At 38.5% G+C, this 25,060-nt stretch overlaps 1 protein-coding gene across 9 annotated transcripts in view; it reads right to left on the minus strand.

Annotated features, from left to right (window-relative positions):
• DTNA (dystrobrevin alpha) overlaps window positions 1-25,060 on the minus strand; it is a gene marked incomplete at both ends in the record, with an annotated part of 145,520 nt that overhangs the window by 68,680 nt on the left and 51,780 nt on the right. For 5 of the 9 annotated variants that reach the window (XM_080714375.1, XM_080714374.1, XM_080714376.1 and 2 more), the window contains 5 exons: window positions 2,182-2,265; window positions 6,430-6,554; window positions 9,550-9,716; window positions 12,512-12,617; window positions 16,214-16,368. In XM_080714375.1, the coding sequence (XP_080570501.1) occupies window positions 2,182-2,265; window positions 6,430-6,554; window positions 9,550-9,716; window positions 12,512-12,617; window positions 16,214-16,368 (637 nt within the window). Of the gene's footprint in view, window positions 1-358; window positions 449-770; window positions 802-2,181; window positions 2,266-6,429; window positions 6,555-9,549; window positions 9,717-12,511; window positions 12,618-16,213; window positions 16,369-25,060 lie in introns of those variants that run through there. The other 4 variants (XM_080714373.1, XM_080714377.1, XM_080714380.1 and 1 more) reach the window with 3 other exon arrangements.

Raw genomic sequence — 25,060 nt, forward strand, 5'->3', positions numbered from 1 at the left:
GGTCCAGCCACATGCCATTGTCCTAGCTTCTCCCAGTCAGCACTTAGATCATTCCAAGTGGCTCCCGAATTTGAGAGTCTTAGAAGTCATAATCTAGGAGCTTGCAAATTGTATAAAACTGGAGACGTTATACCTCATATTTACTGGTGTGAAGCGATGCAACTAATAAAGTAGGTGAGAATGAGAGGAAAGCACTAAGAAGTCCAGTTTAGGATGGACTCTTCAACAGAATTTCATCTTTGACAGACAACTTCCATCTCTACTAGGACACGAGACGGGAGGATTTTAGGGCTAAGTAGAACGACTAGTTGTCTAGCTAAGGAGCTACTGCTACCATTAGTGATCCAGGGATACTGACCGTGTGCTGTGGTCAAGCTGACTTACATACAGCTTTATGAGCGAATGCTCTTCAGCCACAGGGCTGGATGCACTTAGCACCTCAGGCAACCTGAGGGATGCAAACAATGAGACCTCATTAAAACCTCCCATGGACAGAGCAAGGCCCACGCAGAGAGGAAGATGTTCAGTGTACACAGCTTTATTGAACAGCACCCTGAAAACAAACTGGGGACCCCATTTCCATGGTTATAAGAGGAACTGCAAGCTTTAAACATGTCTGTGTTCACAGGGAACATGCCAAAAAGACTGAAAATGGGAGAAAAGGAAAATGATCAGCTTTTAGGTTAACAAGTACCATGTGCCCTGTGGGGAGCAGAAGAGCTCAAACTATTATAGGGATATTTTAGAGTAGAGGAAGTCATGTTATCCATCTAGACGCATCCACCATAAGCACCGTCCGAGCTGAAATGATATAAAATGACCTTCAGTAAGGATGGGGTATACCTGTGCTTGGCATTTGCAGAATGTAGAGCTTCCTAATAAAAGCACAACATCTCTCTAAACATCAAATCAAGTTTGCCCTAGGTAGACACACAAACGTGTGTCCCTTACATATTTTACAATTTGTGGTTTTCTTTCAGGGGGAGGTTTGAATTGGCTGGTGGTTCTGGAAAGGGATGCCAACAGGAAAGTTACTGAGGTCTTGAGTTGTATTATTTCCCTGTGGATGTTCTGCAGTAAAAATGCCTTCTTATTTCCACTTGCTACAGATGTAGTTTTTATATTGAAACACTATGTAATGCCACTTGTTACTGCACTTATTATGACTATGAGGAACATCTTCACCTCAGGTTCTCTTTGGTGGGCAAATATAGAAATGCAGGGAAATAATGACCAGTGAACTAAGTCTCACTGTTTTCAACTCCCCACGAGAACATACTAGGATCTTATATTGAAATTGGTACCTAGTAAACCTCTTTGGGAAAAAAGATGGATTGTAAGAACTTTGTAAAATATGAGGCTGTATATTGTTTCTTGCTGAAAAGCATTTGAGATCTTATGTTCAGTTCCTCATTAAAATTTTTTCTGCCTTTGTGCTGGCTTTCCTGTGAGCCTTCTTCATGTATTTATGAAATAACTTGCAGGTGCCTAATTTGTGATATTTGATTAAATGACTCAAAGCATCTTTTGAGTCCTGTGTGTCTATGGTGTTAGAGAACATGCTTTTCCTGCTCCTTGCTCAATGGAGTGGATCTTGTTCAAAAAGATGAGACAAAATGTTACCCCTTTTTAAGTTCTTGTTATCCATGAAATTACTTGTGTGGAAACTACATTTGTAAGTTTGGTCTTCAGGATCTAGCCTCAGAAAATTTGAGTTCACCAAGAAGAATATTTTTCCATATCTGGAGCCTTGCGCAATAAGATATTTCAAAATCAATCAATCTATCTATCTATCTATCATCTATCTATCTATCAAGACCCCATTTCATCTTGAAATTCCAACTTTCTGGCTTCAACCGACCACTCCAAGTGCTATTAAATGGCTTGCTTGCAAAAATGAAATATATGTGTGTCAGTAGTAAAAGTGGAACATACCCCACTTTTCTGCCATAGGGAGACTATTAAATAGGTTTCCAGAAGTGACATTAACCCCTAAAACCATCCCAGCACTTTTAAAATACATCCAAAAGAGTGAAATTGAAAGCTTGTGATAGATATTTAAAAACTAGCTTCCAAAAATAATCTTCTTAACTTGGCTTACAATAGAATATTTTTCTTGCTATAGAATCAAGGTTCATCACAGAAGATAGGGCTTATTTTATAAAAAGGATTGGAACTTACCTCCTGGTGATAAAAGGACTTCCTGAGGAGGGAACCGAGTGGGAGAACAGGGTGTCGTTCATGCTGGTTACAGGTCTGGGAGGCCTAAAACAGAGCACAGTGCACAGAGAGTTAAAGCAAAGCCAAGTCACCAATTACAAAACACTGCCCTCCATCCCTTGAGGACAGGGCTGGGAGATCAGAGTTCTCAGGATCAACATGAAAGTCTACATATTCCCTATAAAGTATTTAAGTTTCAAAAGTTGTATTTCCTTGAGAATATAGAATCTCAGTTAAAATATGGAAGGAAGATCTTGTAACAACACAAGAATGTCTATCCATGAGTTTTAAGCTCTGGCATTTCATTGAATCGTGTTCTTGAATGGGTGAAGGGCTTCGAAGAAGGCTTTGAAGAAGGCAGTAACCTCTTTCTACTGTCTTCTAAAGGTGTATCTGATGATACTCTGAAAGCAGTATCATCAGATCTACATCCTCTTGGAAAGAGGAAGATTTCTAAGCCTTTGGAAATGTCTTCTGTGTTCTTCATGACAATGGTCCTCTTTAATATGCTGAAGGATGTAGGCTGCAAACTCACATCTTGACTTATTTTATCGTTATTCTAAGTGAAGGTAAATGCATTTTCACTTAGAATAAAGGGAAATGACACCATAGCTTATCACTTTTGCAATTTGGCTGATTTATATGATAGGATATATGGTGTAAGGCATAACATAAAATTAACTTTTTTTCATATGATGAGAAAAAAAAATAAGATTCATTATTTCTTATAATTGTCCATGGACCTAAACACCAATTTCATTGGGTCTGTCCTCCTCCTTTTTAATTTTATTCATTGTTCTTTCACTATTGAGCCATGATCCCTACTACATCACCAAGCAGCTTTTAGTCTTATTTTACTTTTGATGTTAGATACTGAATGATAAGCTTTTAGTCTTATTTTACTTTTGATGTTAGATACTGAATGATAATGTGAGATGGTATTTAGAGTTCAGAGGAAGGAGAGTAAAGCAGGGCACCGTTCTGTGCCAGAGGGAAGTTCTGGTTTCGTTATACCTTTCTATTTGAGTTTGACAGTATAGACTGTTTTCAGAGATGAGCCATTAATTGCAGTAGCATAGTGGATCGATTCATATTAGTTTGATTAAAAACCATATTTGTAAATGGCTTAATTTTGAACTTAGGGAACCAGAATTAGTTTTGAATTTTACAATGAAGGGATTCTGGAAAAAGGGTAGACTCATCTATTTATTTATTCAGTGTATTTACTGAAATGAACATGATGTTCTGAAGGTTTTTCAATGTCAGCAGTACATGAAAAACTGAAATGAAATTTTTCCTGGAAGTTGGTGCTAAACTGTGTTCTAAAACTTTGTAAATCACATTTTTTATGGGCGAGATCATAACAGCAGATTCACTATTTCATCTACTTTAGATATATTAGCTGAAGTCCTGAAAACAATTTTAGTGTCTTGCACTACTTATCTAGAGTGTATTTTTCTGCAAGTGAGCACATGAGACTTTAACTAACTTAAAACTAATTCTACCTTGAGTTGAACACTTTAACTTTATTAAGGTGGATGATAATTTTACACAAATGTCATCTGTAATTATGAAGTTGGGTAGATCATATTTTAAAACAGTAAGCAGAATGAAACATCATTTTTGTAGATTTATAAAGAATTGAAAAGAAAATAAACATGACCCTCCATTTCTGGTTCTGTTTTGTTTATTTAAAAAAAACTTTCCTATTTTGTTCTATCTGCTCTGTGTAGGAAATTAGAAAATATGTAAATCTGGAGTGCTTTTTAACCAGTTTGGTAAATTCACTCAAATGAATCTGATCACTGCAAAGCTGGCACTGAGGTTTCTTAACAAGTAGCTTTGCGTTTAAGGTTCACCATTAAAATGTTGAACTGGGGGCACAAAATGGCTAACCTTGGCACCAAATGTTGGCATTCAGACAGACTGAAGTTTCTATTTTCTCCTTAACCAAATGGCAAATTCCCTTATCCAATAAATAGGTCACATTGGGAATGTTAAACATATTTACTCTTATGAAGAAGAAATAACTTCAGAAAATGGAGTAAGTCATGAGGGCCCTAGTGCAAAGTTTTCTTTCTGATATTTGTAGAAGATATTTTTATAAAATCGGCGTCCTATTTCATATACAGAAAAAGTTCAGCTCAAGGCAGAATAAGTTTAAATTGGCCTCATATCGCTCACATGTTTTGTATCTCATAACCACGTATAATTATATCTTTATAAGTACATGGAGGACTATTGGACTACTTACCAGGTATCACTTTTGGCAGCAAAAAATTGAACAGAACAGAGACCATTAATCATGGCAACATTTATGAGCAATGCAAAGCTAAGAGCAAATGCCAAAGTACCCAGATGTCACCACCTGCTCGTTTCTATTTCAGGAGTAACTCATGATTGGCAGCACCTCTTCACTGTGTGCGTAAGCTCTTGGCTACAGTAAGGGCATGGCATTTCCATATGCAAATGTGTGCATGCTTGTAGTATCACAGTCTGTTTAAAGGTTCTATTGACTCAGTCTCTTTTTACTATATCTAAAACTTCCTTGTAAAATGTTAATGTAGTTACACAGATGGTGCCATGTTTTTGCCACTTTTCACACTTAAAAGTTTAAATGGGCAAGGCATGGTGGCACTTGTTGGTAATCCTAGTACTTGGGAGGCCGAGACAGGAGGATTGCAGGTGAGAGGCCTCAGCAATTTAGTGAGGCCCTCAGCAACTTAGCAAGGCCCTGTTTCAAAATAAAAAATAAAACTGGGCTATAGGTTTAGCTTGAAAGTAAAATGCCTTTGGGTTCAATCCCCATACACACATGTACCATATATATGTGAAAAAGTTGGAACTGAAATCTTAAACCATGAAAATATTTTATAATTTATTTATTATGGATCGATCAAATATAAGCTATGTATCTCTGTCTCACTTTATACCCCTATACCTTATAAGACATTTTACTGCTTAAGATGAAAAATTTCTCCATGTAACCAAAATAAAAAAAATATCGTGGGGGCTGGGGGTGTAGCTCAGTGATAGAACATGTGCTTCATATGTTCAAGGCCCTGAGTTAAATCCCCAGCGCCAATAAACAAACAAATGAACAAGAAAAGAAATACACAAGTAAAAATAAAGGACTGATTGTGTAGCCATTGCCCTCAGTTAATTCAGCAAATAAAACATCAGATCATTCTGCCCTATACATTTAAATGTACACAGAATTCATAATTGTACACAAAAGCAGGTAATAAGCTTCCTTCTTCTTTTGTCTCTGAGTTCACAGTCAAGGAAGAAGTACTTCCTTCTACCGGAGCCCCTTGCATTTGTGGCTGGCCAGGCCTCAAAGAGGCCCAGGGCATGAGGCTTCTGGGAGGTAGTTGGAATAGTAGTCAAACTCCTCCTGGCCCAACCTCTGGCCACCATACTGGCATATACTTTGGAGAATTTTACATTTTTTATGTTCTAATAAATTTTCATATCACTTTCCTCTTCAACTTTTCCATGAGTAGATTATGATTTTTATAGTTACATTTGGGATTTTAAAGAAATCAATTTCTAGGTTTGGGGGCTGAGAACTGAAACACTGAGCTTTTAGACTCAAAGCACATATAAATTTTAGGTCTTTTTAGTTTTCATTAAACTATGGTAATTTTATTGATTGTTAACTTCTAATTGTGTAAAATCCTTGAACATTCATAGAGTATAACCAGGATTTTTTAATAATCCACTCTATGGTGAATTATGTTAGTGTTGATTATGTCACAGCAATGGTACTGCAAAGTGCAACAAGAAAAAATTATAATGCCATTACTTTCTTTTTTAAAAAATAAAATTTAAAGCGTAGTCTCTGACAATTGATAAAAAATTGTCTCTGACTCAGGTGTGGTGATACACCCCTGTAATCCTAGTATTCGGGAGGCTAAGACAGGAGGATCAAAGGTTCATGGCTAGCCTCTGCAACTTCGTGAGATCCTCTGTGACATAATGAGACTCTGTTTTAAAATTTAAAAAAAAAAATAAAATAGGGCTGGGATTGTAGCTCAGAGGCAGAATGTCCCTGGGTTCAATCTTCACTACTACAAAATAAATAAATAAATAAATAAATAAATAAATAAATAAATAAATAATTTTAAAAACTGCCTCTGTGTGGTTCCAGACTCATGCCAGTGAAGAAAGACATATCTTACTGGGGCGGGGGCTAGAGATACTCACACAATGTGAGCCAAGTTGAGTGGCTTCTCAGGCTGATCTGGGAACATGGGGTGCAGAGGTTCCCGGCTAGAAGCGCAGCTCAGAGACTTGCTTAGTGCATTGGTTAGCTTCTTAGCAGGAGATTTCTGGCAAGAAGAAGAAAGGTAGAGTTATTATTATATTTTTGCAGGTCTGGGGATGGAACCCAGGGGCATTTGACCTCTGAGCTACACCCCCTGCCCTATTTTTTATTCTTTAGTTTGAAACAGGCCCTCACTAAGTTGCCGAGGCTGTCCGTGAACCATGATCTTCTGGTCTTAGCCTCCTGAATGCTGGAGTTACAAGCATGTGCCACCACATCTGGTTAGGGTAGAATTATTATAACTAACTGTGCTGTGGCGTTTTGTCAGATTATTTGCTTTTCAGATTGGCCACTTGCTCAGTCCTTCATTCAACCAGTTCAGAAATCCTTTTAGAGCCTCCAAGCAGGAATTGGCTGGAGGCTGGGACTGGAGTGCTGGAACAAGCCACCAGAGTAACCACCTCCTGCAGCTAGTGCAGCAAATACTGTCACGAGTGGAAGCAATGACTGCAGGCCACAACCTAACTGGCACTTACTGGGCCAGCAGGAGGCCTTCCACACAAACCCAAGGGACCGGGAAGGTGATTCCAAGTGGAGGGAATGGCAAGTGCAAAGGGAGGAGAAAGAGGGTCCTGTTCTGGGGAGGAAAGGAGGCGGCAGGTCACCAGGGTGGCAGGCCATGGCCGCTATGTGATGAAGACTTTAAATCACAGAGGTGACAGATGACCCCTGACTCTAGAAGCATTGCTCCCACTTGAGAACTCGGGAGCTGCCGTTGTTGCACATGCTTATAATCCCAGTACTTGTGAGGTTGGTACAGGAGGATCACAGGTTCATGGCCAGCCTTAGCTACTTTGTGAGACCCTCTGCAACTTAGTGAGACCCTGTTCAAAATAAAGAATAAAAAATAGGGTTGGGAGTATAGGTCTGAGGTAGAATGTCCCTGGGGTCAATCCCTGTTTCCGAAAAACAACAACAACAAAACAACAACAACAACTTGGGATCTGATCAGATTAGAAGGAAGGAGAAAAACAGAAAGTTATGCAGGGACCCAGATGCAAGATGTTTCTGGTGTGGACCAATATACCGCTGAGAAGTAAAAGTGGAGCTTCAATCTGCATCTTTTAAGCTTAAGGAGCATGTTCTTTCCAGAGCATCATGCTGCCTCTTTTTTATTTGGACAAATGGGATGTTTTTCCTAAAAGGAAAAACCATCAAAGTTATAAAAATATAATAAACCCGTATAATATAGAATATTTTTTCTATATAATAAATGTTCAGCCAACGTTTCCTTTTCCATCAGGAGCCATTTATATTTGTCACTTTCTTGTATTCCTGGAGTTCATAATTGGTAATATAAGGAAATGACTTTTGTCCTCATTACTTAGAAGCTACATAGTAGGAGCATTGTTAAAGTCTTTTTGGGCTTCTGTTGGGAGGACTGAGTCTTGGGACACCTAATTCAGCAGCTGCACTCAAGTTTCAGCCAGCAGCCACTGGGCCCATTGTCCTCGTACAGAACTGGATCCATCTTTGTGAAGACAGTGTCCTGCCATACAGTTTTAGGGCCCATCAGGAGAAAGAAGCTCTTTATGTGGCTTTAGCATGTAAAATAATAACCATCAACATTTAATCTTCAAACATCAACCTGTAAAATCTGAAACTGCTAATATGTTGACAATAAAAATAGAGTGTTTGCTTGTATATTCTGTACTGTATTGTAATTTATTATTGGTGTTTATTGATCTGTCCTAAGCACATGATCTAACCCTTAGCAACGGATGATGTTTGATCTGGCACAAAACTCTAACTCTGGGTTATTGAGGAACTGTTACTTGATGTCAGAATCTGACAGGTAATGAACTTTTAATAAAATTAGACTCCATAACAGTTTCCAATAATAATTCCTAGAAAGATCGTTCTGATTTATATGCATATTATGAAGTGTGTGTGTGTGTGTGTGTGTGTGTGTGTGTGTGTGTGTGTGTGGTACTGGGCAAGGAACCCTTCTACCTCCGGGCTACACTCCCAGACCTAATTTTTATATTTTATTTGGAAACAGGATTTCTTAAGCCAGCGAGGCTGGCTTTGAACCTGCACGATCCTTCTGTCTCCGCCTCCCAAGCACAGAGATTACAAGTGTGCACCACCACGCCCAGCTGAAGATTTTTTTTTAAAAGAACAATTAGTTACACCTAAATCTAAGTACACTTAATATAGAAAAAATTCATTAAATTCTTTGCATTTCTGTGATAAAACTCTATCAAGAGGGGCTGGCAGGGTGACTGTATATGTCACAAAACACAAACTACCTGGAGAACAATATTTAACAGATGCACAAGAATGACATTGCTAAAACTGACCTTTGAGATGAACAGAGACAGAGGTCAGAAAACTGCCAACCGTCCCGACAGCAAGCACACAGTGAGTCAGGGTCCTCCCACAGGCCGCAGGCCATGTGCTCCTGAGAACGCACCAATACCACGGACACTCACGTGTCACCTTTACTACCTTATCAGATGGGTCACATTATTCATAAAAAGTGATTTGCTAATATGACCACCATCTCTCTCCCCACCCTCTGGAAAAGAGTAAAATGAAACAGCTCATTCTCAAATGTCCTTTCTTAGTAAGAAAAGTCATGAAGTTAAAAGAACTCAAGGATAGAAGAAAAATGAAACTACCAATTTTCTAGCTACTTCCACAAAAGCAAAACAAAAGGAAATTTGGAAAAACCTTGAACTTACTGTGAAAATAAGACTATGTTCCAGAAGATGCTTGCTGTTCAGTAGCTATTTAAATCAGCACTGAATTGTCTATATTCCAAGAAGTAACATAGTTTGAGTCTTCCTATATTTTAAGTCTCAGGAAGCTACGCTGGGTTCAGATAGAATAAGGAAGAGATCCCAGAAAGCACGGGATAACCGGAAGGAGGAACATTAGACGTGAAGTGAAAGTCAAGTCAGCCCCCCTTCGTTCTCTTCAACCTTGATAGTCCCTTTTATTCTGGGCAACATTCGCACATCCAATTGTTAAGTGTTGCTGGGACCTGGCCTTACCCATGACGTGTACTCTTTCATTTGGTGCTGGTTGCTATGGGAACCACCGGCATGCCCCCTCCAGAAGCAGTCCTGACAGAGCTGGTAATTGTGACACTGTTGGCATCGGTAGCGAAATCCCATCATACTCTCACTGTGGCAGTAGGAACACTCAACCGGATGAAAGACTATGGGGGAAGTAAATGAAAAGCAAGAAAACAAAAGCATGAACAAGAGCAAGGAGAAACAAAGCCCAACCAAGACTGTACTTTTCTGCTATGTGCTGATTTCAAATCATAGTTAATGTTGGCTCAGAGAAGTCTTTAGCATATCTTTGGATTCTCACTGTGGCTTTCAAACATATGTATGTGTGTGGGGGGGTTGGCTGGATATAGGGGTAAAATAGGACACATCATAGGTGTCCTTTTAATTACATAACTCTCAGTAATGTAATTTGCTCTCACTAATCCCGTTCCTTACACTAACAGAATATAAATGGCCCAAACTAGCTGGGCATGGTGGCACACGCTTATAATCCCAGCATTCGGGAGGCTGAGACCGGAGGATTGCGGTTCGAGGACAGCCTCAGCTAAATAGTGAGGCCCTCTGCAACTCAGTGAGACCCGGTTTCAAAATAAAGAATAAAAAATAGGGCAGGGGCTGTGGCTCGGAGGTAGAATGCCCCTGGGTTCCATCCCCAGACCCGCAAAAAAAAAGAAAAAAAAAAAAAGGCCCAAACTGACTTGCTTTTCCCAAAACTGCTCTGTCTCCTGAAGACAACTACAGCTCCCTAAGGACTCACAAGCACAGTGGATGAACATAGTTAACTGTCCAGTGGTCGATCAAATATTAAAGAAATGGAAAATGAGAGGAAGAAAATGAAAGGGAAATGAGAGTAGAGCAGAAAAACTGGGTGAGAGAATTGGGTTATTTTTTAAAACATGGAGTGGATATTGGGTTTATTTAATGAACGGCACTGTCTTCATCTGTCAGTTTTTCCCACCTGAGGCAGGTGGATAAATCCCAAAAGATGTCTAAATTATAGGAATGAAATTCCAGTTCAGATAGTTCAAGAGACACTTAACATTTTTTTCAGTAGGAAATTAAAATCCAAACCAGGCAAGGTACAATATTTGAGATTCAAAGCTAATAAATGATCAAATCCAAGTAATTGTCTACATACTGTGAGATAAAGATACTAAAACAGCAACAACTATTGCCTTTGGCAAAGTTATTCTCTGGTTAACCAGCCAGGAAAAAATAATGCATAGAAGAATAAATGAAGATAAAAGGCAAAGTTTGAAAAGAAAGACCTAACTACTTCTGGGTGTGTTGTCTTCTAAACAAGCCCCCCAAGCCCCCTTTTGGCTCTTGGTAAAGACCAGGGTGGGACTTAAACCTGAAGTTATTGCTCTGGGACAAGTGCTGAGAAACATATCTCCTGCAAAAGGAGATACTGAGATAGCAAGAATGAAGTTACAGATTTATGATTGGAAAATGACTAGTTCTGGAACTGCAAATGGTCCTCTGAACTCAACCTACATCATTATATGGAACTTGATTGATTTTTGCTTCTGCATATGGATAAGAAGAATTAAAGAAAAACTATAATTGTTAGTAATGACAGAGACTAGTAAATTAATCCTTTAAATTCTGTCTATGATTAAATACAGATAAATTCATAACTGTTAACTAAAAGAGATAATAAAGCCAACTACCAAAAATTCTGAATGAGAATTTAAAATGAAGCCAACTTTAGCCTCATATATACACTAAAAAAAAAAGGACATTAGGATATAGTGAGAGATGGCATAAATTATGTCCTATTAAAGTCTGGAGAAATTCCAGAGTTCAATTAAACAATAAATAAAAATACCTGAATGTAGATAGGATGGACATGCTGAATTGTTTGGTGTTTAATTTCTCTAACTCTTGCCCTGAACTGTATTTCATACTTAAATCTTGGTACCAACAGTAAATACTTTTATTCTAGAAACATTTTTTTTCTCATTAAAGAATACTACAAAAACTAATGTTCTGGTCCATATTTGAAGATACCAATTCATTAACATGTACAGGGAGGAAAGAGGGGTGAGGAGGGCAGGATGTTGAAGGAAATGCACACAAAACTGAGTGCATGTATGCTTGTATTATTTTGAACCTCATCATTACTGTACCAATAAAAGTATAAAAATAGGATGCTAAAATAAGGAAAAAAACATTAAAAAACTAAGCATGGTAATTTTTGTGTGGCTGATCATGGATCATATTTCTTACTTTTTTGGTATTTGGGATTGAATTCAGAAACATTCTACCTCGGAGCCACACTCTAGTATTTTTATTTATAATTTGAAATATGGTCTTGCTAAGTTGCTAAGGCTGGCTTTGAACCAGCAATCCTCCTGTCTCAGCCTCCCAAAGCATTGGGATTATATGCCTGTGTCATTGTGCCCAACTCTTTCTTCCTTTGTAGTAAGTAGGTTTTATTTTATGGAGAAAATGAAATTAACATTTGTAAATTATTTTAAAATATGACATTATTCTCATCTTTTACATAATTACACCTCTTGAGAGCTTACAATTTGAGGCATATGGCTGAAGGTCAGCAAGGTGCTATAGCACTTAAGTTTTTTCCATTTCTCCCACCTATTTGGAAGAAATAGTGCCCCGTATACCACTGTTGGAAATTCAGATCTAACGCATCTACCAGAAAATGCCACATTATTTCCTTTATTTATTGTACACACCTGACTTATAAGGGAAAATTACATAATGAAATTTAATATATTTTTAGAACTGAGAGTCTTCATTTTGCAGTGTTCCTATAAGGTTTATTATTCAGAGATGGGTTAATTTTATCCTAAACAAAACCAAGAGTTATGAAATAGACTTCTCTACCACCATGGACTTACTCACTGTAGACCTGATGTTCCAATGTCAACAATTTAAAAAAACTGCCCTTTGCTGAACAGGAACTACTCACCATTCTCTACATTTGCCAGCCGATGCAGGAGCGGCAACCACACCAAGCACTGTGGTGGGGGGTCTGACATGAGGGTGTCCAGGAAGCCATTCAGTGTGACTTTTTTCTGCATAAAAATAATCACAAGAATTTAGGACAGAGAACAATCTTAATTTATCTGCTATATAAATATCACTGAGCACTTAAGAAATGAGATGTTCAACTAACCTCTACTATGTAAGGAAAGAATTTGCCAAATATGTTGTCAAACTAGCCTAGAATTGAAAACACTGATTGCTTTCTAGTGAATAATCCACCTGGTGGGTTACTGCCACCAGAACTGAGTCAAGAGTATCACCTGGAGAAAACAATTCTGACAACATCCTTTTCATGTTGATAAGGAAAGACAGAGAACTGAGATTCTCTCAGGACTGAAGTGGATTCCAGTAAGAGGCAAAATTGCAAATCTTAAAAATCTCTCTGCTTTGTAAAAATAAGGTTTTACTTTTAATTTAACATGTTTCTGTCTCCTTAACTTGATCCTTTCTGATATACAAAATGAATATGTCATATGTATGTTTCTTTCAAAAATGTCAACAATAAGAAAGTACATTAATATATATTTTATGAATAACAAAAATACACATTTATAAGTAGAAGTCTCTATTTTATTTGAAATTTAAACTACAATATCAAAGTGGTAGAACTTTGATATTTTTAAATACTAAATCAGTCCTGAAGAGTAATACTATTCGTTTTTTAAAAAAAGACTTATGTCATATACCAGTTCTTAAAATTCGCTAAACAACTGTTTTGTGACCCTTTAATTATTATTTTATTAGAAGCAGAAATTGAAGATTTTAGTTTTTCCTTATAATACTAAATAGCTTGGGTTTTCTATAGGGCAGATATCAGTATTTCTATTAAATATGTATATTATGTAAAGTATAAGTAATGAGGGGGTATTTTTACAAAAGCTACCAGAATTTATAGGTCTAAAAGACAGTTATCTCTTTCAGAACTATCACTTAGAGTAGCCAGACTTTTTCCAATGAAACATTTCAAAGACTTTTGGAATGCCATCCCTTAAACTGCTGTTGTAAAAATAATGACAAAAATAAATGGGTCTTATTAATTTTATTTGTTTTATCTCTTTTTGTACTTCAAATGCTCCTCTCCATTTTGATCATTCACCATATTGGCTAAAAAATCACTCCTGGATGTTCCCAAAGATGTTATAATTTTGAGATGTACAAATTTCTCATCACTAAGGATATATAAATGATATAGTGGAACAGTCTATAGAACATTTAAAGCAATTTTAGCATGGAACATCGTATATATTGGTCCATTTACACTTTTTAAAGAAAGTCAGACATAGACAAATAATGCATGTTCTCCTTCACTCGGAAGCTAAATAGTGGATCTCAGAGAAGAGAGTGGAATAGTGGCCACTAGAGGTTGGCAAGGGTAGGGAGAAGGGGGAACAGAGGGAGGTTGGTAAATGAGTACAGAAATCCTGTTAGATAGGAGAAATACCAACTCCAGCCAGAAATTATTGAGAGAGGGGCATTCTGTTGTTGGGGGCACAGAAGGATTACACAGGAACACCCAAGCCCTGTCTAGGTTTGGGAGTGTTAGTTAGGAAGATGAGAAAAGGCCCCCCTGAGTGAGATGACACAGGATCAGAATTAGCAGTTAGTGTAGCAAACCACATAGTCTTTCTTGATCACATGGATTCATTTGTGAATCTACTTAAGTTCACAAGGGTACCTGCACAGTTCCGCCCTCCAGGTCAGGTACATAGACTAGTGATGTCTACTCTCTGAAGTTAATGCCATTTTCTAGAGGCTACTATGCACTGAGATTTTAAATTCCTCTTTTATGTTATTTTTATTTATTTATTTATTTATTTATTTATTTATTTATTTTTATTTTCTAAAAGAAAGACAGACTGCCACATACAAGCGCTGCCACATACAGCGCCTGGAGTCTTGGCAGCATGAGTATACTGTGTTCTCCTACAAATGGAACTTGAGAGCTTGTTTGGAGGTTCTAGCGGGGGAGCACAGCTACTCCTGTACCTTTGACTGAAGACTAGCCCTCCTCTGTTTGGGGAAGGTCATCCTCTTCCACCAAGCATGCAGCTTTGGGAGGGACACACATGGGAGGAAGGGGACACCCTCCTAGTCAACTCTCTCCTCTTCTCTTTTCTTCTTCTTCTTCTTCTTCTTCTTCTTCTTCTTCTTCTTCTTCTTCTTCTTCTTCTTCTTCTTCTTCTTCTTCTTCTTCTTCTTCTTCTTCTTCTCTCTCTCTCCCTCTCTCTCTCTCTCTCTCTCTCTCTCTCTCTCTCTCTCTCTCTCTCTCTCTCTCTTTCTCCAGTAACTGTGGAAGATGGAACCCAGAAGCATTCTTTCTCCGAGCTACACTCCCAGCCCTATTTTTTATTCTTTATTTTTTCATTCTTTATAGCAGAGTTTCACTGAGTCTTAAAGGGCCTCACTAAGTAGCTGAGACTGGCTGCTAACCCAGATCCTCCTGTCTCAGCCTCTCAAATACTGGGATTACAAGCATGCACCACCAAGCCTGGCTCCGATTTCTTGTTTGTTTGTTTGTTTGTTTGTTTGTTTGTTTGTTTTGTGGTGCTGGGGATTGAACCCAGGGGCATTCTACCTCTGAGCTACATCTTCAACTCTTTTCATTTCTTTATTTTGAAACAGGGCCTCACTAAGTAGCTGAGGCTGGCTGAGAACCTGCAATCCTATTGTCTTAGCCTCCTAAATACTAGGATTACAAGCATGCACCACCACACCCAGCTTCTCATTTATTATTTAAAGGTTCCTTTTAGGGGAGACACCTGGTTAGCTTGGATTTTTAAAACCATAAACAAACCTATTCATGAATTTATAAACTACCACTGTGCTGTGCTGGAGAATGATATAATCTTTCTACATGACCAAAGAAGTATAAACATGGAGAAATCCTCAAACTTAGCAGCTTCCCTTGTGACATGTCCAGTTAAAACATATCATTTGCCATCCTAATGTATCAACTCATGGAAGATTTGGGCAGCTGTAATGTGCCATACTTTGAGCTGCCCTGGGTGCTAGGTGGCAGGTGAGGTGACTCCTTCCTTCTCTTTTCTGCTGACGTTGGTTCAGCTTAGTGCTGGGTCAGGCATATGTCTGTGTGGGAATGAGTGACAATTTAGTCCTTTTGATAATGTAGTGGTAATAATAATAGTGGCATTGAGGGTATAGAATTGTCAAAAAGATTCAATTACACAACTGAAGCAAATTGCTTAGCATGGCACCTGCCTTACAGTTACTGGACACCAGCTATTATTTTCACTTGAGTATCATTTGGGCTCAGAGGCCATTTGTCAGAGGCTGGAAGACACCAACTCCAGGTTATTGTCATGAAGAAGGATTTGCCTGGCACCTGTGCCTGGGAATGGTACACAGGAGAGCAATAACTGCCTGAGAGACATTTCCTTAAAAATGTTACCTGTTGGAGCCGGGCGTGGTGGCGCACGCTTGTAATTCCCGCACTTGGGAGGCTGAGACAGGAGGATTGCGCAGGTTCGAAGCCAGCCTCAGCTGGCTTAAGAGACCCTGTTTCCAAATAAAATATAAAATAGGTCTAGGAGTGTAGCCTGGAGGTAGAAGGCCCCTGGGTTCCATCCCCAGTACCAAAAAAAAAAAAAAAAAAAAAAATTGTTACCTGTTGAGAGAAACAGGATCTCGCTGACTGCTCTGTGTAGCCAAATGAAGGCCCTTCAAAAACGGCGGTGGGTAGTTTGAGAACCTCCCGAAGGAACTGGTCGTATCTCCCATAAACCATCACTCCACTGGAGTCAGAAATCATTGAGAAAATATCTGAAGGAAGAGAAAGGATGAAAATATTTATCCCTCACATAAGTATTAACATCTGTTCTAGTCAATATATCTCCTGCAAATAACAAAATTGTGGCAGAATAAACATATTGTTTTATGAAAGAATAACATTGAAGCTAATTTCTATGCTGAAATAGTCCTAGAATAGTATTTTCTCTGGTGGCTTTCATAGATGATTCTGGCAAATGGCATTAACTGGTTCTTTGGGTAAAATGAACATACTTTGGCAAGGGAGAAAACTTTACATTTTTGTTTTGAAGTCAATCATCAAATCATATATAACTTGGTAGGGATAATTTTTGAATATGTGAAAACATTTCTGACTTTACTTGAAATGCATAAGTGAGAATTTTACTACAAAGTTGGGATGTGTGTAATTATTTATCTGGTTAGCGAATTATCCATCTATATTACCACCAACACTTTTGGGCTTAGGCTTAAGATATTTGAAAAATGAAAGAATAGGGATAAAGATGTAACAAACACATTTGATTAACTTCCCACAGAAGCAGAAAACTTTCTATAAATCACCGTGTTCTGGTGGAAGGCATCTGATTTATGGGAAAAGGTCTTTTAACTCATGTAGTGAAGAAGCCTGGCCTTGTGTATGATCAATGAGGTAAAGTCAGGGTCTCAGATTATTTTCCGAAGTGCCTCTGGCCCCACTGAACCTGTGATCCTCAGTTTCTGCTACACACATTTGATGAATATTAATGGCATAATTTCCCAAGGTTGTTTAGAATTTCTCTTTGGAAATCACTATTAGAATGAAAGGATTTGCTTTTAGCTTATTACCATGGTAGCCAAAATGTCACGAGGCTAGCACAGCCGCTGGGATAAACTGTTGTAAGTTCAATTTGCTACCTCCATTCATTTTGGGTTTAAATTTTCAAGGTCAAAATGTAAGCTGAGGACAGTGCTTTTACACAACTGAGTGTTAAGCATGTTATAGGCTTTTATTGGATTATGTTCTAAAGATGTGAATTGAATTTAATTTTCTTTAAATATTCCAATTATAAAGGATTTCTACAATGTTTCAAGTAGTTTAATTAATTATTAATTATGAGACTATAAAAGTTCAACCTGAGTATAATATCCAAAATATATAAGGAACTCAAAAAGCTCAATAGCATGAAAACAAATGATTTGTTTAAAAAATAAGCAAAGAATCCAAATAGCTATTTCCTCAAAAAAGGCATAGAAATGAACAATAAGCAAAAAAAATGTTCAGTGTTATTAACTGTCAGATCTACAAATAGACATCACCTTATTTCAATAATGGCTATTATCCAAAAGACAGAAGATAACAAGTGTTAGGGAGAATTTTGGAAAAAACAACCCCTAATCTATGGTTGGTGGGAATATAATCTATTATAGCCATTATGCAAAACAGCATGAAGGTAACTAAAAAAGTTAAAAATAGAACTACATTATGTTTCAACAATCCCAGTACTGGGTATACGTCCAAAAGAAAGAAAACTAGTGTGCTGCAGAGACATCTATACTCCAATATTTATCACAGCTCTATTCATAATAGTTAAGATAGGCAACAAACCTTAAGTGTCCATCAACAGATGAATGGATAAAGAAAATGCATATATATATATATATATATATATATATATCACAGTATACACAATGTATATATTTATATATGTGTGTGTGCATATACAACATGTGAATATGTGAGTTTGTGTGTGTGCGTGTATACACTTTGGAATATTATTTGTTCATAAAAAGAAGAAAATCCTGTCATTTGCAACAACATGGATAAACTCAGAGGACATTATGCATAGTAAAATAAGCTAGGCACAAGAAGCTAAATAGTGCATGATCTTGTTTGTATATAAATAATTTTTTTATTGATGCATTGTAGTCATATGTCTTAATGGAGGACAAGATGGTGGAGGCATACATGCACAAATCACTCATTCAGCCCTTCCTCAATTCCCCCTCCTTCCCTCCTCCTCCCTCCTTCTCATGTAGGCTTAGTGATTGACTTTGGTATGTTTGTTACTGTACATCATGTACATTAGGGAATTTGCCTCTTCCCCTCTACCATCCCCTCAGTTAGGTCTCCTTATTTGCTCGTCTATGGTTTTTCCTTTCTGTTCTACAGTTCCTCCTAGGATCCTTTTTTCTCCCTACACAAGTTAATCTCATAGAAGTTGAAACTAGAATGGTGGTTACCAGAGACTGGAGTGCATAGAGAGGAGAGAGGGTAGAGTAGATATTGGTCAAAGGATATATAGTTACAGTTAAATAAGAAAAATGAGTTCAAGAACTCTACTGTACAGCATGGTGACTGTAGTAAATAACAGTATGTAGTAGTTTTTAAAAATGTAAAGAGAATAGATGTTAAGTGTTCTCACCACAAAATAATTATGTGACATACACATATGTTAATTGGTTAGATTTAGTCATTTCACAATGGGTTTACATATCAAAAATGTAAACATATGATAAAAGCATATAATTTTATCTGTCAATTAAGAAAAAATGAAATTCTATCTGAACAAAAAAAGTGAATGCTGTTCTCATTCATCTCACATATTTTTTACTTAGTAAAATTTATCTCATGTTCCATTATAACTAGTCAAAAGACAAACAAAAATCTACCAGTTACAAAATACCTAATTTCAAATATAAAAGCTAAAGAGTGCTGGGCGTGGTGGTGCATGCCAATAATCCTAGTACTTGGGAGGCTGAGACAAGAAGGTCACAGGTTTGAGATCAGCCTCTGCAATTTAGTGAGGCCCTGTTTCAAAATTAAAAATTAAAAAAGGAGTCTTGGGGATATATCTAAGACTTGATTGCCTCCGGGTTCAATCCCCAAAACAAACAAACGAAAAACATCTTAAGAGTTCCAATCAAAAGGGAGAAAATAAATTTAGAAAAAGTAAATTGACTTTCTTATGAGAGCTGCCATCTAGTCTGTTTGGGGGCAGGTCAGTTGGTTATAAAAGGGTTATCCTGATTCTCTTCGAAGCTTTCTTTTCTTCCAGGGAACATTTTGAAAAATGGCCTTTGTTTTTCAAATCAACAACTGAATGAATTCTGACATCATCTCTACCTAAGGCAAAAGCAGAAGGTGTACCAATAGTGGCCTTTTATACACTTGAAACTAGTATTAGCCTCATTCGTATTGATGAAGGTTTGCTAAGCAATGGCCAAACTAGTGACAGAACAATGGAATACGTGGTAAGTGGCCATTAATGGCTACTCGGGCTTTTTTTCTTTTTTCTTTTTTTTGGTACTGGGGATGGAACCTACCTCTGAGCTATACCCCCAGCCCTATTTTATTCTTTATGTTGAAACAGGATCTCATATTGTGGAGGGCCTCACAAGTTGCTGACACTGGCTGTGAAACTGTGATTGTCCTATCTCAGCCTCCCGGGCACTGGGATTACAAGTGTGTGCCACCATGCCCAGCTACCAGTCCAGTTTTTAAAAAGAAATGAGGGAACTGAAGCTGGGCATGGTGGCATAGGCCTGTAATCCCAGTCTTAGGAGGCTGAGACAGGAGGATCGCAGGTTCACCTCCAGCCTCAACTACCTGGTGAGGTCTTCCATAACTTAGTGAGACCCTATTTCAAAATAAATAACAAATAAGCCTCTGGATGTAGCTTGGAGGTAGAATGTCCCTGGGTTCAATCCTCAGCACCACACAAAATAAATAAATAAATAAATTAATTAATTAAAAGGTTGGGGTGTAGCTCAGAGGTAGAATGCCCCTGGATTCAATCAACAGTTCTGAAGAAAAAAAAAAAGAAAAAGAAAAGAAAGAAAAAGAGAAAAAAAGAAAGAGAAAAGGAAAACAAGAAAAAAGAAATGAGAGAACTCTAAGGAAGACATTAAAATTTTATGTATTTGGGCTGGGCGTGATGGCGCATGCTTGTAATCCCAGCATTTGGGAGGCCAAGACTGGAGGATTGTGGTTCACGGACAGCCTCAGCTACTTAGTGAGGCTCTTTGCAACTCAGTGGGACCCTGTTTCAAAATAAAGAATAAAAATTAGGTCTGAGGGTATAGCTCAGAAGTAGAATGCCCCTGGGTTCCATCACCAGTACTGCAAAAAAAAAAAGATCTGTACTTTAGTTTGGGGCCCTAGGCAATATACTTGCAATATATATGTGTGTAGATATAAAACTGTGGGTTATTTCAAGGAGTAAATCAGCTAACAGAAGTAAAGCACTAAGAATCGTATTTTGATGCATAGGGTACAGTACAGACATGTAGGTATTTTTATTACTAATTTCATGTTACATTATTCTGCCATTGGCTTTATATGTTTAGGCTTTGCTTTAGTAATCAGATTGTCTCTAAGGTTCCAAGTTATATTCTAAACTCTCTTTGAATTTCCTGCAGCACCATGCAATGATAGATACCTTATGGAGATTTGTGTTCCCTGACTCATTCAGTTAAAGCCAACCTAGCACATACTAAGTGTATGAACATGTGCTCAGCAGTGAATATACAGAAAGTCAGAATATAGTTCTTGCCCTTTGGGAAGTCTGTTGAGGTCGACACAGATGTGCTTGTAGGGTGCATCATAGAAGCCTTATGAATATAACCTCGTGCTGTGAATTCCGCAACAGTAGGGTGGACAGGGTAGAGCGGCAGCTCAGAGAGAAGGTTCCCAGGGGGAGCCGTGGGCCAGGGTCACATGTGGATGTCAGTGAGGGGCTGGTCAGGCACAGATGAGGGGAGGAGACCTTAGGAAACAGGATCAGGACTGCAGCACAGGCAGGGGAAGAGGGCAAACGTGATGCAGTCGAGGATCTTCACGTAACCCACTGTGGCAGGGACCTGGGGTGCACACAGCCATTGTGGGAGGTGGGAGTTGAGGCTGAGACAGGAAGAGCTTTGAAAACTCTGTTATGGAGTTCATATTATGTCCAGGATTCTGAGAGAGAAACTAAATAATTTTAAGCAAAGTTAGGGACACTACCTTGGAGGTAGTTGTGGGGGCAAATTAATTAGTTCAGTGATAGAGACCCAATACATGCAAGGTGTTTGCCATGGTGCTATTTTTTTTTTTTTTTTAATTTGGCACTGGGGGTTGAGACCAGAGGTGTTCTGCCTCCAAGTTATGCCCGAAGCCCTATTTAATTATTTATTCACTTTGAAACAGGGTATTGATAGGTTGCTGAGGAGCTCACTAATTTGCTAAGTCTGTTCTCAAACGTGTACTTCTCCTGTCTCTGCCTTTCACGTACTGGAATTACAGGCGTGTGCCACCAACCCTAGCAGTGCTAGTGTTCTGCACAAAAGAAAAACAGTCCTTCTCAGAAGAGCTGACAGCGATGGACTTAGAATTCCTTAAGATCCTTGAGACTTTACAGGAACTCCAAAGCAGAACTCATTGTAATTAGATGGAGAAAAACTAAATACAAATGCGTGTGTTAGGTCAGTTTATATTTAGGTTGCTATAATACACAATTCTAGGGGGCGCACTTCTTTTCCTAGGCTGAGTTAATGATGTCCAGTGAACACTAGTAGATGGCAACCTTGAGTATTAGAAATTATAATGCAACATGGAGCTGTTGCCCCTTTTAATGCATTTGAAAGCCTTAAAAAGCTTCCATTTTCTGTTTTCTTCTTTTTAAATTTCTAAGTTATTTTCAGCCAATTATGCTTGATCTGTGCTCTCCAGCAAAGGAGAGCTAGTTGGAACATACTAAATATCTTTCATCCCTATGCACAAAAATAGAAAAATTGCCAAATAAGCACAGCTGGCATATTGGCTTAAAGTGAATTTAAAAAGTTTATGGACGGGAAATCAAGACTTTTAAATTCTGAAAAATTTCATATCCCATCATTTTACTTTTTCTTATTGCAAAAGTTATGCGGAAAAAACATGACCTTGCCTGCTTTATTGTTGAAATGAAAGCCATTGAAGATGACTGTAAAAAATACCCATACTCTTAGATACCAAGAAGCAACCATTGCTGTTTGTGGGTAGATTTGCCCACATTTGCTCATTTATTGATAATCATCATTCAAACCAGAAATATTGTTGACTAAAGATATTAATTTTTGACTTGGTAGTATTTTGGAAACATTCTTCTAACCAAACTTATTCCAGCTAAATTGTTTTTGGTCAAATTACTTCTAACCATATTGCCTACAGCCATCTTCTTGGGATTAGCTGTATGAAGAGGGAGGGAGGGACTTGTCAGTCAGAGAACTGGGGACTTATGAGGCAGTGGTCCAGGTCTACTGCTCTGAGGGGAACATGTGACAGACATTGTGGTTATATTATGTGTTTTTGTAGGTAATTTGTGACGTGGTGGGGCTTGTTTCTGTGACTGGAGGGCTCAGGCTTACTCCAGTGGGCTCCTGCCTTCCTTGCCTCACTCGCCGTCCTGAATAGGACTGACTTTGACCACCAGAGAGCATCACCTCGGGGGTGATGAGATTGGGTAAAGAGAAAGCAGTATAGCTTTACACTGTTTCTTTTAACATATGGGCTTGCAGGAAAACCTCAAGGATTCTGATAACATCCACATCTGCCCCCAAACAGCTGGAGCTTCCTAACATTGTGAATGGCTTGCCTGACTGACATCATTCCCTTTATCTATATTGCTTCCAAATTGGTTCCTGGGCTAAAGGAAAGAAGCGGCCCTTCCCAGTCCAGGAGGTGAAAGTGGATTGATTACTGTCCCTGTCATGGCTTTCCTACTACCAGAAAGTAGCTTAGTAATTGGTCTGAGGTGCCTCCCTGAGTGAGGAGACCTAACGGCTAGAGTGAGATGTCAGTCCTAGAATTACCAGGCTCCTTCCTCCTTAGGAAGAACTCTGACCCTGAGGAACTCTGAGTGGAAGGAAAGGGCGCAGCTGGGTCCTCGAGGGCAAGGCTACCCTCGCACATTAAAGCCTTAGAGGAGTTCTGAAATGCAGAAAACTGTTGTTTTTTTAACCAATTTTTCTCAAGTTTATTTAATATGGGGCTCTTTTATACAGGTACCTATTAATATAATATTGGGTAGGTATTTGGGAAGGTTTCTCAAGATTTTTTTTAGAAGTAATGTTTGTTTATTTTGTTCATTGTTGAACCTATAGCCCATAGCATGTCTGCTACATAACAGGTATATAAATAAGAAAATGGATAAGCAAATTCAACCATGAATAATAGATGTGAAGCAAATATTTGCAACAAGAAAAGAAAAAGTATATATACAAATATATATTTTATAAATAATATAAAAATATAAAACATATACTTATATGTGTATATATGTACATATACTATATATACACTTTTTTGAGTGCACATGTGTGTGCACACACGTGTGTGTGTGTGTGTGTGTGTGTGTGTTACTAGACACTGAAGTCAGGGGCATTCTACCTCTGAGCTACACTCCCAGCATTATTTTGTTTTTTATTATTTTGAAACAGGGCCTCACTAAGTTGCTGAGACTCCCTAAGTTGCTGAGGGAAACCTGCACTCCTCCTGCCTCAGCTTCACAAATGCTGGGATTATAGGTGTGTGCTACCATGCCTGGCTTAATATTTATTTTTAAAATTTTAATTCACTTCTTGGTGCATCGTAGTTATACATCACAGTGAGGTTTAATGTGGCCAGCATACGTGCACACAGCACTGGTGTGATTCTCTCTGGGTCCCACCCTGCTTCCCCATCCCACGCCCTGTAGATGCGAGTGAGGTGGTAGTAATGCCTTCACATATGGACATATGTCCCCACATTTGTCTAATGTCCTTAGATCAAGGACCACTTGTGACATCAGGTCATCAGGCCAAGCCCTCAAGGGTTTCTTCCTTTACTTTGGCTCATTTTGATAAACTTTCTCTTCCTGGTCTAATCCTGAAGAAAATGCCTCCTGGATCACTCCAAAGCCCTTTTTTGAAAGCTTCCAGCACCTTCTAAATTAGCTGCCAATTGAATACGAGGTGGATAGTTTTCATTTTCTGTCTTCCAGGCTAGCTGATAAGAAACTAATGGGACCCTCGCAAGGGCTGGGGGCTCCTCTGACTCCTGGCTGTATTTGGTCATTCCATAAAAGGAAGCCTCTGGGGCAAGGGAAGCCAGCTGGTTATCTGGGCTTCCCAGTCCTTTTCACTTATTTCCTGGCCCAATGAAAACACTTTCCTTGGTGCAATTCTGGGGAAATTCTGAAGGAGGAAAGTGTGTTTTCTGTATCTTCCTTTACCCTTCCCCTCTTGTACGTCAAGAAGCAAAGACACACAGAAATAATAAAAATCAAAAAGGACTTCAACTAGATCCCTAGTGATGGAGAAAGGGGGAGGGAAAAGGAAGCTTGATGAAGAAAATAGTTCAAATAATGCTATGTCCATATAGGAAGCTGTCACTTCTAATCTCCTATGCATGTATGAAGGGATGTTGGGGGGGGGATTCAGAGGGAGACACTCCAAGTGCAGTGTGCATATGTTTGTACCACATTAAACCTATGATGGATAATTGTAACACACCAAGAAAAGTATATTAAAAAATAAAGAAAGATATACTCAGAAGCTGTCAGGCAGCTGGAGAGGAAAGAGCCTTTAGACTGTGAGTGAGACTGTTGCAGCTAGGAGTGGGCCTGTGGGTATCTAATAAAATCCTCAAAATTAGGATGTGGGAGGAAGCTGAGAATTAAAGAAGTGAAGTAACTTCTATAGGGGAACAGAAAAGTAGTCAGTGGGACTCCCA

Source organism: Muscardinus avellanarius (genome assembly GCF_963383645.1).
Source record: "Muscardinus avellanarius genome assembly, chromosome: 17".
Taxonomy (NCBI): Eukaryota; Metazoa; Chordata; class Mammalia; order Rodentia; family Gliridae; genus Muscardinus; species Muscardinus avellanarius.